This window comes from Gymnoscopelus microlampas (assembly GCF_963454915.1).
Source record: "Gymnoscopelus microlampas genome assembly, chromosome: 22".
NCBI classification, from domain to species: Eukaryota; Metazoa; Chordata; class Actinopteri; order Myctophiformes; family Myctophidae; genus Gymnoscopelus; species Gymnoscopelus microlampas.
This window is the reverse complement of record NC_139959.1, coordinates 9,042,724-9,057,744: the sequence shown is the minus strand read 5'-3', so window position 1 is coordinate 9,057,744 and position 15,021 is coordinate 9,042,724. Positions and strand designations below refer to the sequence as shown.

Here is a 15,021-nt window from a genome sequence, read left to right as displayed (position 1 = left end):
TAAATGACAGAATTACAACTCAATTAACTATTTTTTGGTTTATACTTAGTTATACTAAGATCCGCTATTATTTTTAAGCCTATGACATAGCATATGACAATATACAAATTAGGCATATCCATAATTTTATCTCAGAAACCTTTTGTACCTACCTTATTACACAGTGTACTGTATGAAAGCGTCAATACTACTCAGCTAATGATAATGTATTACTGACTGTATTTCTGAATGTACTGACTGTACACTACATATGCCTACAAGTCATTCAAATATGAGGGGAAAAGCAGAAGTACTATAATATAAAGTGAGAACACGTCTTTCCTTCCTGTCTTCAGCACGTCAGTAATTTGATTTGCGTCAGTAATTTAATGACAACATTCAGAATAAATTTCGTTGGAAATATTGATCTAAAAATTCTAGTATACCATGTGCCCACCTCTGACGGAGCACACCCAGTTCTTCTGACGCACAACCACTGTCTTTTATCTGGCTATAGTGTCAATAAATAAATCCTTGAGCTGCAGATCTTTTGACATCTGAAGCACTAAGAATACACTTGAACTGAAGCATCATAAGAGTTTGAAATTATCTTGAATAATCTAACACAGTCAGACTGACGTTTATTGTCAAATACACAGTAAACCCACAGGGGTAGCTGCATAGTTACTGTAATGATGCATAATAATATTCAAAATGACAGTTGAATTTTATGAAGTGACAATTCCAGTAGCAATACGGTCAATTATAGGCATGAGAGGCAGTTTTATTTGTATAGCACATTTCAACAGCAAGACAATACAAGTGCTGTTGTTGTTTTTAGATCAGTGGAGAGAAATGCTGGACTTGAAACAAACACAATAGACAGAGAAAATGTACATGAACTGAAAACATTTGTTTATGTATATTGAAGAAATATCAATCTATTATCAAGGTGATATTTCCCTTTATCGGAACATGTCAAGGCACACTCAATATCTGCATTATTTAAGAAGCATGTGTAACATTGACTCATCCAGTTGATGCACTTATCGTGAGCATATTGTTTGGGTACATTTCCAAACAATAGACTGGGTTGGTCATAATGTATCCATTCCACACCTGCTGTAGACAACAGGTCTGTATCAACAGGGGGAGCTAACGTCACATATTGTTACTGCTATAGGCTCTATGCACAGCAGCCATATTGGAAAGAAATTGGGCCTCTTCCTTCACAGGTGTTACCGATGATGGTAATGAAGGCACTGTTCCATTCTGGTCAAAACAGAGTCAGGGTGCTGATATTGTGCATGTTGTTCTCCCTGGAAACACTCTGCTACACCAGTGGGTCTCAAAGTGTGGTCCAGGCTCTGAGAGTTACACATCCGTAAGGGGCCATTTGGAACCCCCTCAAGGAACCATGAGGGTTACAAACATTTGTACACTCTTAGAATTATTGAGGTCCTTGAAACGACAAAGCTTGAGAGCCACTGTGCCTCACTAAATGGAACAAATACATTAGTATCATTGGTAACAACACCTGTGAAAGAAGTAAGGAAGAGAGTCCAATTTCTTTCCAATATTGCTGCTGTGCATAGAGCCCAATACACCATCAGGTATGAAAAGGCAATACATGATTGAAGTACAAAAAGCAGCACAAATGACATTCACTTCATAAGAAAAACGCATAATAAATCTCATTTAACCCAGTGTTAATGACAGTATGAACTGAAGGGAGTGTTTTCGATATGACTCCCTCTGTAGGATACTGTCTGTTTAGCTGTTTCCAATGTGAATTTGTTCACCGGCCTGTGCGTGCCACTCTTCATCGTCATGCAGAGGTTCGCCTCATTGTGGCCAAGGTCAAGACCTCGGCGTGGCCCGCCACCGACGGAAGCACGGCCTACTGGCTGATCGTGTCCTCCTCCGTGGCCTACGTCACCTCGGCCGCCCTGCTCATCTGGGTGCCCATGAAGTACATGGTCTTCATGAAGAAGAAGTTCCTCGTCGGGAGGAAGAAGTGGTGAGTTCTTTTCCCTGACTGCTGCTGAGGGCCTGTACTGTGTGTGTGTGTGTGTGTGTGTGTGTGTGTGTGTGTGTGTGTGTGTGTGTGTGTGTGTGTGTGTGTGTGTGTGTGTGTGTGTGTGTGTGTGTGTGTGTGTGTGTGTGTGGGTGCGTACGTGCGTGCGTGCGTGTGAGCTTGGATCTGACCAGGGGCAGTGTCGAAGGTCAGCCTTGCAGTGTCACACTCCGCCGACAGGCCTGAAAGCTGGGCGAATCGTCTTGGCCGCGGAGTCACAGACAAACCTGACTCAGCAACGATTAAACCTGTTCCCTCTCCCTTATTAACAGCCTATGACATAGCATATGACAATATACAAATTAGGCATATCCATAATTTGATCTCAGAAACTTTTTGTACCTACCTTATTACACAGTGTACTGTATGAAAGCGTCAATACTACTCAGCTAATGATAATGTATTACTGACTGTATTTCTGAATGTACTGACTGTACACTACATATGCCTACAAGTCATTCAAATATGAGGGGAAAAGCAGAAGTACTATAATATAAAGTGAGAACACGTCTTTCCTTCCTGTCTTCAGCACGTCAGTAATTTGATTTGCGTCAGTAATTTAATGACAACATTCAGAATAAATTTCGTTGGAAATATTGATCTAAAAATTCTAGTATACCATGTGCCCACCTCTGACGGAGCACACCCAGTTCTTCTGACGCACAACCACTGTCTTTTATCTGGCTATAGTGTCAATAAATAAATCCTTGAGCTGCAGATCTTTTGACATCTGAAGCACTAAGAATACACTTGAACTGAAGCATCATAAGAGTTTGAAATTATCTTGAATAATCTAACACAGTCAGACTGACGTTTATTGTCAAATACACAGTAAACCCACAGGGGTAGCTGCATAGTTACTGTAATGATGCATAATAATATTCAAAATGACTGTTGAATTTTATGAAGTGACAATTCCAGTAGCAATACGGTCAATTATAGGCATGAGAGGCAGTTTTATTTGTATAGCACATTTCAACAGCAAGACAATACAAGTGCTGTTGTTGTTTTTAGATCAGTGGAGAGAAATGCTGGACTTGAAACAAACACAATAGACAGAGAAAATGTACATGAACTGAAAACATTTGTTTATGTATATTGAAGAAATATCAATCTATTATCAAGGTGATATTTCCCTTTATCGGAACATGTCAAGGCACACTCAATATCTGCATTATTTAAGAAGCATGTGTAACATTGACTCATCCAGTTGATGCACTTATCGTGAGCATATTGTTTGGGTACATTTCCAAACAATAGACTGGGTTGGTCATAATGTATCCATTCCACACCTGCTGTAGACAACAGGTCTGTATCAACAGGGGGAGCTAACGTCACATATTGTTACTGCTATAGGCTCTATGCACAGCAGCCATATTGGAAAGAAATTGGGCCTCTTCCTTCACAGGTGTTACCGATGATGGTAATGAAGGCACTGTTCCATTCTGGTCAAAACAGAGTCAGGGTGCTGATATTGTGCATGTTGTTCTCCCTGGAAACACTCTGCTACACCAGTGGGTCTCAAAGTGTGGTCCAGGCTCTGAGAGTTACACATCCGTAAGGGGCCATTTGGAACCCCCTCAAGGAACCATGAGGGTTACAAACATTTGTACACTCTTAGAATTATTGAGGTCCTTGAAACGACAAAGCTTGAGAGCCACTGTGCCTCACTAAATGGAACAAATACATTAGTATCATTGGTAACAACACCTGTGAAAGAAGTAAGGAAGAGAGTCCAATTTCTTTCCAATATTGCTGCTGTGCATAGAGCCCAATACACCATCAGGTATGAAAAGGCAATACATGATTGAAGTACAAAAAGCAGCACAAATGACATTCACTTCATAAGAAAAACGCATAATAAATCTCATTTAACCCAGTGTTAATGACAGTATGAACTGAAGGGAGTGTTTTCGATATGACTCCCTCTGTAGGATACTGTCTGTTTAGCTGTTTCCAATGTGAATTTGTTCACCGGCCTGTGCGTGCCACTCTTCATCGTCATGCAGAGGTTTGCCTCATTGTGGCCAAGGTCAAGACCTCGGCGTGGCCCGCCACCGACGGAAGCACGGCCTACTGGCTGATCGTGTCCTCCTCCGTGGCCTACGTCACCTCGGCCGCCCTGCTCATCTGGGTGCCCATGAAGTACATGGTCTTCATGAAGAAGAAGTTCCTCGTCGGGAGGAAGAAGTGGTGAGTTCTTTTCCCTGACTGCTGCTGAGGGCCTGTACTGTGTGTGTGTGTGTGTGTGTGTGTGTGTGTGTGTGTGTGTGTGTGTGTGTGTGTGTGTGTGTGTGTGTGTGTGTGTGTGTGTGTGTGTGTGTGTGTGTGTGTGTGTGTGTGTGTGGGTGCGTACGTGCGTGCGTGTGAGCTTGGATCTGACCAGGGGCAGTGTCGAAGGTCAGCCTTGCAGTGTCACACTCCGCCGACAGGCCTGAAAGCTGGGCGAATCGTCTTGGCCGCGGAGTCACAGACAAACCTGACTCAGCAACGATTAAACCTGTTCCCTCTCCCTTATTAACAGCCTATGACATAGCATATGACAATATACAAATTAGGCATATCCATAATTTGATCTCAGAAACTTTTTGTACCTACCTTATTACACAGTGTACTGTATGAAAGCGTCAATACTACTCAGATAATGATAATGTATTACTGACTGTATTACTGAATGTACTGACTGTACAGTACATGCCTACAGGTCATTTTAATATGAGGGGAAAAGCAGAAGTACTATAATATAAAGGGAGAACACGCCTTTCCTTCGTGTCTTCAGCACGTCAGTAATTTGATTTGCGTCAGTAATTTAATGACAACATTCAGAATAAATTTTGTTGGAAATATTGATCTAAAAATTCTAGTATACCATGTGCCCACCTCTGACGGAGCACACCCAGTTCTTCTGACGCACAACCACTGTCTTTTATCTGGCTATAGTGTCAATAAATAAATCCTTGAGCTGCAGATCTTTTGACATCTGAAGCACTAAGAATACACTTGAACTGAAGCATCATAAGAGTTTGAAATGATCTTGAATGATCTAACACAGTCAGACTGACGTTTATTGTCAAATACACAGTAAACCCACAGGGGTAGCTGCATAGTTACTGTAATGATGCATAATAATATTCAAAATGACTGTTGAATTTTATGAAGTGACAATTTCAGTAGCAATACGGTCAATTATAGGCATGAGAGGCAGTTTTATTTGTATAGCACATTTCAACAGCAAGACAATACAAGTGCTGTTGTTGTTTTTAGATCAGTGGAGAGAATAAATGCTGGACTTGAAACGAACACAATAGACAGAGAAAATGTACATGAACTGAAAACATTTGTTTATGTATATTGAAGAAATATCAATCTATTATAAGTGATATTTCCCTTTATCGGAACATCTCAAGGCATACTCAGTATCTGTATTATTTAAGAAGCATGTATGTAACATTGATTCATCCAGTTGATGCACTTATCGTGAGCATATTGTTTGGGTAATTTTCCAAACAATAGACCCAGGTTGGTCATAATGTATCCATTCCACACCTGCTGTAGACAACAGGTCTGTATCAACAGGGGGAGCCAACATCACATATTGTTACTGTAATAGGCTCTATGCACAGCAGCCATAACCTGACCCTGCCAGAGGTGGATCTGGTAGCGTCAGGTTACAGCAGCCATATTAGAAAGAAATTTGGCCTCTTCCTTCACAGGTGTTACCAATGATTATAATGAAGGCACTTCCATTCTGGTCAAAACAGAGTCAGGGTGCTGATATTGTGCATGTTGTTCTCCCTGGAAACACTCTGCTACACCAGTGGGTCTCAAAGTGTGGTCCAGGCTCTCAGAGTTACACACCACGTAAGGGGCCATTTGGAACCCCCTCAAGGAACCATGAGGGTTACAAATGGAACCAAATGGATCCGTAAGGGTCCATTTGGTTCCATTTGTACACTCTTAGAATTATGGAGGTCCTTAAAACGACAAAGCATGAGAACCACTGTGCCTCACTAAATGGAACAAAGTCTTCATTAGTATCATTGGTAACATAACACCTGTGAAGGAAGTAAGGAAGAGGTCCAATTTCTTTCCAATATTGCTGCTGTGCATAGAGTCCAATCAGGTAAAAGGCAATAAATGATTGAAGTACAAAAAGCAGCACAAATTACATTCACTTCATAAGAAAAAAGCATAATAAATCTCATTTAACCCAGTGTTAATGACAGTATGAAGGGAGTGTTTTCAATATGACTCCCTCTGTAGGATTCTGTCTGTTTAGCTGTTTCCAATGTGAATTTGTTAATTAATTGCATGTGCTTCTTTCTCTCAAATCCATTCTATTCTATTTCTACGGCTTATTGTGAATATTGCAAATTGTGTTTTGCATATTGCATATATTGCACATTGCATTGCTTCGCCCCCGCATTGTTGCTTGCAGCTGTATTTTTTTAATTGTTATGACAGACAAAAGATTTAGCACTGAAGAAACTCAAACTTTTTGTTGTACTTTTATTGATGATCAGAAGAGATGACATTAACAGCAATACAGTCCGGAATTAGGGTCTGATTTTTGACCCTATAAATGATCCTCCTCAGCAGAACATTGCAAGCTGGGAATGTTGTTGACCCATTAAGACCTGAGACGGATTCTACAACTGCCTACTAAGTCAGTAGTTTTCTAACTTTTTTGTAAATCAAAAGTATTCAAGATTAAAAAATCTGCAGCGTGGCACGAAGTGACCTGCTGTGAGCTTGTATATCTGCTATTTTTTAATAGCCAACGCAACAAAATTGAAATGACACAGATGCTTTCCCGGTTTTAAAACATATTGACCACTCAAATTTAAATGTAAAAGTATTTTATTTGTATTTTTATGACTTTTTTTATGACTTTTTTTCCCCACCGGCTGACCAATGCTCTAACTTCGTCCGTCAGTCAGTCAGTCAGTCAGTCAGTCAGTCAGTCAGTAACATGTCTGTCTATTGGGTTGGCCCCGCTGGTCCATGCAGTCACAAACTTCACAGTTATTCACAGCTAATGGTTTTGATTGCATAACTGAGTGCCACTAGATGGCGATGTCTAAACATGATCTGCTGATGTGAGTGCCATGGGTGAGAGGTGGCTTCTTTGGCCTTTGCTCTACTGGCTTCCTGTGTCTTAAGACATTACTTTACAAGTAATTGGGCAAGGTTAAAGACATTTTTGATTCCTCATGTTAGAAATGACACATACTATAGGCTACAGTATACAGTTACTTGCCCTGACTTAAAGAATGAGTACCATGTAGCCCACTGCATCATTATTACTTGGGTGGGTAGCCTACATGTATTTCTGATTCACATAATATGCTGTTCATTGTACTGTTCATTATGGATTATAGACAGATATCCCCCCCCCCCCCCCCTGAAAAGAAACAATACAATGAACCGTATGCTAACATGTTTTGCCTGATGTGACCAAAGCTGAAATATCTACAGTATTTGATAGACTGTAGTGTACAGCGTACACAACTGTGTATATACTTCCTTTATGGTGGCAGAAACATAGTTTGTTTGTAACCCATGTATATATAAAAGAGTGTTAAAAGGGGGCAGCCAGTCACATCGGCATCACACCCAAGGTACACAATGCCTAGTGCAGTGTAAGCAATCGGGTGAGCAGCGAGCCAGGGCGGTGGTGTGTGGAAAATGCTAGTGGAGGGAGACAATGCACTGGGCCGAGGCCTGACCAGCCCTCGGAGGGAAAAGGGGGTCTGCCTCACAGCCACAACTTTTTTTTTTCTTTTTTTTTTTGTTCGCACCAGGGCTGCCACATCAGCATGGGCTCGGGGAAGACCCTGAAGTTCGCCCTGTGCGAGGTGCTGCAGTTCGCCGGCCTGTGCGTGCCACTCTTCATCGTCATGCAGAGGTTCGCCGTCATCGTGGCCAAGGTCAAGACCTCGGCGCAGCCCGCCACCGACGGAAGCACGGCCTACTGGCTGATCGTGGCCTCCTCCGTGGCCTACGTCACCTCGGCCGCCCTGCTCATCTGGGTGCCCATGAAGTACATGGTCTTCATGAAGAAGAAGTTCCTCGTCGGGAGGAAGAAGTGGTGAGTTCTTTTCCCTGACTGCTGCTGAGGGCCTGTACTGTGTGTGTGTGTGTGGGTGTGGGTGTGGGTGCGGGTGCGTACGTGCGTGCATGCGTGTGAGCTTGGATCTGACAAGGGGCAGTGTCGAAGGTCAGCCTTGCAGTGTCACTCTCCGCCGACAGGCCTGAAAGCTGGTCGAATCATCTTGGCCGCGGAGTCACAGACAAACCTGACTCAGCAACGATCAAACCTGTTCCCTCTCCCTTATTAACAACCTTGACCTCTCTCTGTCGCTGTCAGGAGGCCTGTGGCTCTGGTGTATGTGATTCTCTCCACGCTGCCCTGCTTTGCCTTCCTCATCGCCAGCTCAGAGGTAAAACATTGTTTGTCACCTAGCTGCTGTATCTGTGTTTTGGTGTTTCTGTTTGTCTGACCTTTGACCCTCATTGTGATCTGTGACCATAGGTTGCTGCGGCCTGTTAGTAACATAAGAGACCCGCGGTGTAATGTTGCAGAGGGTGTTCCAGGTCATTGTATAAAGCCGTGGTTCTCAAACTGTTTAATTTCACGGATCAGAAAAAGGTTCAAACTTTCGCACACCGGTTTAAAGCTCCCAAACTATTTTGGTAATGGCGTTTTTATAAATTAATGTTTCGACCTTATAGGTCTTCATCAGGCTAATAAAAAGATTTTATTTGCCTGATGAAGAAAGTCATTCAAAGAGCTTTAAACCGGTGAGCGGATGTTTTAACCTATTTTCTGACTCTTGCCTTGATGTCCAGCAGCACCTGGCCTAAATACAGGTACGAGATGTGCACACAAGCTCCTCTTTAATGTCAAGGATCCCCATAACTCTGAGAGTGTACAAACGGAACCAAATGGAACCCGTTCCTACAATCTCAGAGTTACAGACCTTTAAGGGTTTGGGTTTGGAACCCTGAAGGGTCCCTGGACTCCTCCTCAGTTCACTTTGAGAACCACCGGTATAAAGAAAACACTGTGTCAGTATCAAGACCATTAGAGTGGAACTTTGTTCGGCATAACCTTTGGCACCGAGACAGGGTGAAAGTGTGCCTCGTTCGTCGTTATGCGGTACATGTTTGGATGAAGCCTCCGCTAAGTCGAATAAAGGTGATGATTTACGAGGAGCCCAATGGTTCTCGTGGGAGAAATCTCCATCCTTATGGATAAGAAGCTACTGATAAGCAGCTGGGTTTCTCTTCCTGTCCAAACTGCCCCCGGTCAAATCATCCATCCGTGAAGCACACACACTTCCTTCGCTGGCTGAAACCCAGATCCTATTAGCTGTCCATGTGTCCTCTTTCTAAGGACTGTGTGCTTCCCGCGGGTCCTCGTTTATCTGGCGTCTTTTACATGAGGGCCATAAATTCACACTCAAATGACCTCCTACACTCCTTTGTTCTGCGTCCTGTTGCTATGAAGTCCTGACTCAAGCGAATACCAGAGTTGTAAAGAATTGATTGGCCCATTAACCCAGTATTTTTCAAGTATTAGGTCTATGAACGGCCAGATGTTTTTATGTCGCCTGAATGAATTAGCAAATACTTCCTTAGCTTTGTGTATTTTTTATGATTTGATCACTGTGTTTCTGGCTTGTTGCTTCTGTGTTTTAACCCATTAAAACCGGGAAAGAATCTGTATCGTTTTAGCTCTATAGCAACATATGTTTTTTCAGAAAACTCTTAGGAGTTAGAACAGTTAAGATCAGTGGTTCTCAAAAATAGCAGATATACAAGCTCACAGCACGTCACTTCGTGCCACACTGTGAGCTTGTACATTTGCTATTTAGAATTGTTTTTGGAATCATTTTGGGGGGTCCTTGGCACGGAAAATGTTTGAGAACTACTGATTTAGAAGGCATTTGTAGAATCGGCCTCAGATCTTAACAATTAATCAACCAAAATAAAATATAAAACAAAGATTTTATGCTTGGTTGTCCATCACAGGTTCAGATAAATAACAATCTAAAACACGATACGTTCAGGGAGCTGCCAGTATCACTAGTGCTCTTCTCCCTCATCTGTATCGACATCGTGGAGCGGATACGACACTGCAGGCTGACTGGACAGGGTGAGTGCAGTGCTTGGAACCCACAAATCACTCTACGGTCCTGGGCAGTGTTGATTTCGTCGACTAAAACTGTGATGCAAAATGTTCGTCGACTACCTTTTTTCACTGACGAAAACTAAATAAAAACGAAATAAAAACTAAGCTATGGTGACTAAAACTAAGACTAAATATATTGACAATTTCGTCAACAAATAAAAACTAGACTAAAACGTTAGGGAGGGACTAGTGGAGAAGAGATCCAGTAGAACTAAAAGACAAGTCATTTTATGTTTGGTTGCGCTCGGGTGTAGATCGGCTATTTTCAGCATGCAACCAAGTGTAAAATCAGCCATTACGACGCCATCAAGGCCCGCCAAAATACATTTTAGTCAACTGTAGATTTAGTCGACTAAAATATGATTAAAACTAAATGGAATTTTATTCAAAATACTGTGACTAAAACTAAGTCAAAATTTGCTGTCAAAATCAACACTGGTCCTGGGCCTTTCTTCTGCTGAATATGTATAGTAATACAAGTTACAATTACAGTAGCAGTATCGGAAAAGCTGCCGATATACTGCCTAAAATGCTGGTATCGGTATCGGCCAGTATGCCATTCCGATACCATGTCATTTATCACATGATGATATTTCATTTACAGTCATATTTTGAATGCTTCAGTTGATGTTGCACGACTGTTTTATACCCTACTGTACTATTTACATTATTATTTTTACTAAGTTGAAGCAGCACTTTAACTATTATTAATGGAATATGTATTTATTCCTAGATCAGTGGTTCTCAAACCTTTTAATTTCAAGGACCCCCATAACTCTGAGAGTGTACAAATGGAACCAAATGGACCCGTACACTTTCAGAGTTACAGACCTGTAAGGGTCCATTTGGAATCCTCGCAAAGAACCCTGAGGGTCCTTGGGTTTTATTTATTAATTTATTATTAAAGTGATCATTACAGTATAGGCTCTGGGGTGGGGGCGGGGTGGGGATGTATAATCTTTATACATTTTCTCCTCAGTAATTTGGATGCACATTCTATTCTGCCAACAAGCCAACGTGGTGTGAAACGCCTTTGAAAAAGAGCTTGAAAAAGTGAGGAAATGAGCAGGAAATGTGTAGGCCATGCTTGCTTCTCGTAACACAATGCTGAGTTGACAGAAAGAGAACAGTGTTCTCCTGAGGGATTCCATTGTCAGTTTCTCGTGTAATTTCTGGTTAAAATCCAACCGTTTTCTGTGTGTGAAACTTCCAGACAGCTGATATATCAAGTGTTAGTCGTTGTGAAGGTTAAGAGCAGGATAACCTAAAAGTTATTATGATAAAGTAATGGTAGTCATTACATATTTATTTTTTGAATAAATAACTTTACAGATTCTCAGTAGCTTTAGTATAACTTTGGCTAGGATGTGGATCCAGTGCAAGTAAGAAATGGGTTTGTATTGTAGACCCTGGTTATGGTGGATTTTTATCATATAAACACAAAACACAGTAACCAGTCCTGAGTCACAAAACAGTAGGCTATTGTACAAATAAATGCTACAATAATTTCAATAACGATTAGGTGTACCAATAACACAATTAGTTAGATTTTCAACATACACACAAGTGTTTTTTAATTCAGAAAGGGCATTCAACATTTTACCGTGCATGTAAAATGTGAAAAAGACAAGAAAAATATTTCAGTTTTCAGAAAATGATTAGACTTTTTCAATCTGTTTGTAACTAATACAATACTATTGTTTTGTTATTTTTTCAGCCAATGAACTGGAGAGGGACGCTGACATTCCCACCACTGTCCTGACACACATAGCACAAGTGACAGTGCCAGTGACACCCGTAGGGCCAGCCGCAACGGGGCCAGCTGCAATTGGGCCCGCTGCAACTGGGCCCGCCGCGCCCGGGCAAGCGGTGCCTGCACCAATGCAGGTGCTGAGAGCGAACGAGAGGGACCAGAGAGCGACGGAGAGGAGCCTGAGAGGGAACGAGAGGGACCTGAACGGCAATGGGGCCCGATCAGAGACAAACGGAGCCGTTCCGGGGATCCACGGTAACGCCGGGAGGCCGTTTAGCATCTCCGGTCTGAGCTCACATTCAGCCAGCACGACGGCGTATCAGATGTCCCCGTACGCCTACACCGGCCCACTGCGTTTCCTGTGTGCCAGCGATGCCCGGGCGGAGGTGTTTGTGGACAGCTTTCTGTTCTGGCTGGACACGGTGGAGATGGTCAGAGTGGCAGGGCATCCCTTGGTCTATTATTCGGGATGGGTGTTCCCCATCTATATATTCAGCTACCTGTCATGCCTGCGACTGGTGGTCATGCCCCACAGCCCCCTGCTGTCCTCGTTGGGGGTGGTCCTGCAGGATCTGCCCTTCCTGTTTGTTCGTATCGGCCTCATTGCCTTCTTTGGTTTTGTTACGCCCCTGCTCTACCTGATGAAGAACCTCTTGGTATGCCTGGCCTTCATCTATTTCAACTTTATGACCAAGCTGAGGGTCTTCAACACTGAGCGGATGTACTTCTGAGACCAAAAAAGCATCCAACACAGTGTTTGCAAACGTTAAAGCCTGATTTATGCTGAGTGGTGCGCCGGTGTTGCGCATCAGAAATAGCTTATCTACAAGCTTGTGATGTTGTGTGCAAAGCGCTGAGCCGCGTTGTGAACTTGTAGAATGGCCATTTACGGTGCACAACACGATGCACAACAAAGTATAAATCAGGCATAGCAAAATACGGAGAGCAATGGGTTGACACTTGACATGGTCAAAAGCTCTAGTGAGATGCTAGGAATGCGAAGCTTAGAAAGGGAAGGGATTCCTGTACTGTATGTAGCAAAGCAGGGATATTTTATTACAATATTTATTCATACGACAAGCTCCCGCACGACTGTCTTCAACGGAAACATTTCTAGTATTAATGGGAAACACAATGTTTCAGTCCAGAGACCTTCATCAAGTTATCTTGATGAAGAAAGTCTATGGCCCGAAACATTGTGTGCATTTAAAAGACAGTGTGCAAAAGCTTTTCTTATGCATAGGTCGGCCCTTGGTCTTGTCGTTTTGTAGGTGTGCAAAGGTCTTGCTCGTTTTTTATCACGATATTTATTACAATATTTGACGAAGATTATGACCGGGAGGAAATGGGATAGCATGGTGTTGCTTTCGTAAGCTAAAAGGGAGCTCTTATAGGCACTGTGTTCCCATAAAATACATTAAGTGTCAAATGACTGTGTTGTGTGTGTTTTTATCATTCCCTCCTTCTTCAAAATTATTTTTCTACCCCCCAGATCCCCTCGCCTATTAGGCATAGCAGCGGCGGCCATTTTTGTGGTTCCACAGATAGAAAGCCCATTCATTTCCCCCATAGATATTTCCGAAAATATTTATATACATTATTTGAAGCCTGGAACCAAGCCCTCCGGGCTCCTGGTGAATCATGACCATAAAAAAAACATGTATTATGTGTCAAAACATATTTGAATATTTAATTCTATTATATACTATATTTAACAAATACCCTTTTTTTGCGGTTTTCTAATTTTCTTTGACAAAAACAGAATCAAATCTTTTATGGTCATGACTCACCAGGAGCCTGGATGACTTGGTTGCAGGCTTAAAATATAGAATATGAATATTTTTGGAAATCTCTACAGGAAAAATGTATGGGCTTTATATCTGTGGAACCACAAAATGGCCGCCACTGCTATGACCTAAACCACGTCACTTTGAGAATGAGAAGGTACCCGTAATGTCACAGTTCATGGAATAAGTTCCGTTTTTTTTCTACAACAATAAGGTGCAGTGAATATGTAAATAAATCAGTGTTAGGATTTATCTTTTTTTGCTAGGTTAATAAGAACACATTGGCAAAATGAGCACGAAGCGTGAGATTGTATCGATGACATATCTATTTTGATAACATTAATAAATAAAAAATAAGTGAAATGTCCATTTCAAGTATAGAAAGTGTCATTATTCAACAAGTACACAAGATAATGTACTACTGTATAAAGGAGGAACAACTTAGAACTAGGGATGCACCGATATGGATACCGATGTTTAAAATAACAATTATTATACTGACACCAATATTTGTTTATTTAGGTTTTATTGTTAGTATTTCCCCCATTTGTGCCAGGGAAACTAATACATCTTCATTATAATAAATAACTGTTCAGAATCTGCAGCTTGGTAGGCTGCAGATAACCAACACACACCAACATAGCCAGTGCAAAATTGATGCTTATCAACAGCAGATAAATATTGGCTACTGCCATCGGTGAATATCAGCTTTATTTGGCAATAACGATATTGACCAGGGGTGTGCCGATACATTGATTTCACGATACGATACACGATATTGGGCTCACGATATCGATACGATACGATATATGGCACTTTTTTATTACGAAAATATATGGGGGGGGAAAAAAAAGTAAATGCAAACAAATACTTCTGTGTTTGCATTATTATTATTGCCAAAAAAAAGTTTAAAAAAAATATATATATATATTTTTTTTTTTCCCCCCCAAAATGCCAAAACGATACATATCGTCACGAAAACGTATCGCAATATATCGTGGGACGATATATCGGCACACCCCTAATATTGACCGATAACGGCAAATATCGGCCGACACCGATATGTGGCCGATATATCGGCGCATCCCTACTTAGAACAGTAATGCATTATGTGTACTGAATATATTTATATTTACAGGTAACACTAAACATTTACACTAGTTTGGAAAGAGAATTAACAAAGTTTGGAAGGACAATTAACAAACACACAAGTCAATTGAAATCATGA

The 15,021-nt window shown here is 41.6% G+C and overlaps 1 protein-coding gene across 1 annotated transcript; it reads left to right on the top strand.

Annotated features, from left to right (window-relative positions):
- Positions 1-7,866: 7,866 nt before the first annotated feature.
- On the top strand, positions 7,867-12,737 carry LOC311038962 (transmembrane protein 236; the record flags this gene model as incomplete). Its single annotated transcript, XM_084048593.1, has 4 exons — positions 7,867-8,147; positions 8,427-8,499; positions 10,094-10,217; positions 11,971-12,737. Exons 1-4 carry the CDS (start codon positions 7,876-7,878, stop codon positions 12,735-12,737), a joined length of 1,236 nt encoding a protein of 411 aa, XP_083904719.1. The 5' UTR covers positions 7,867-7,875.
- Positions 12,738-15,021: the final 2,284 nt, after the last annotated feature.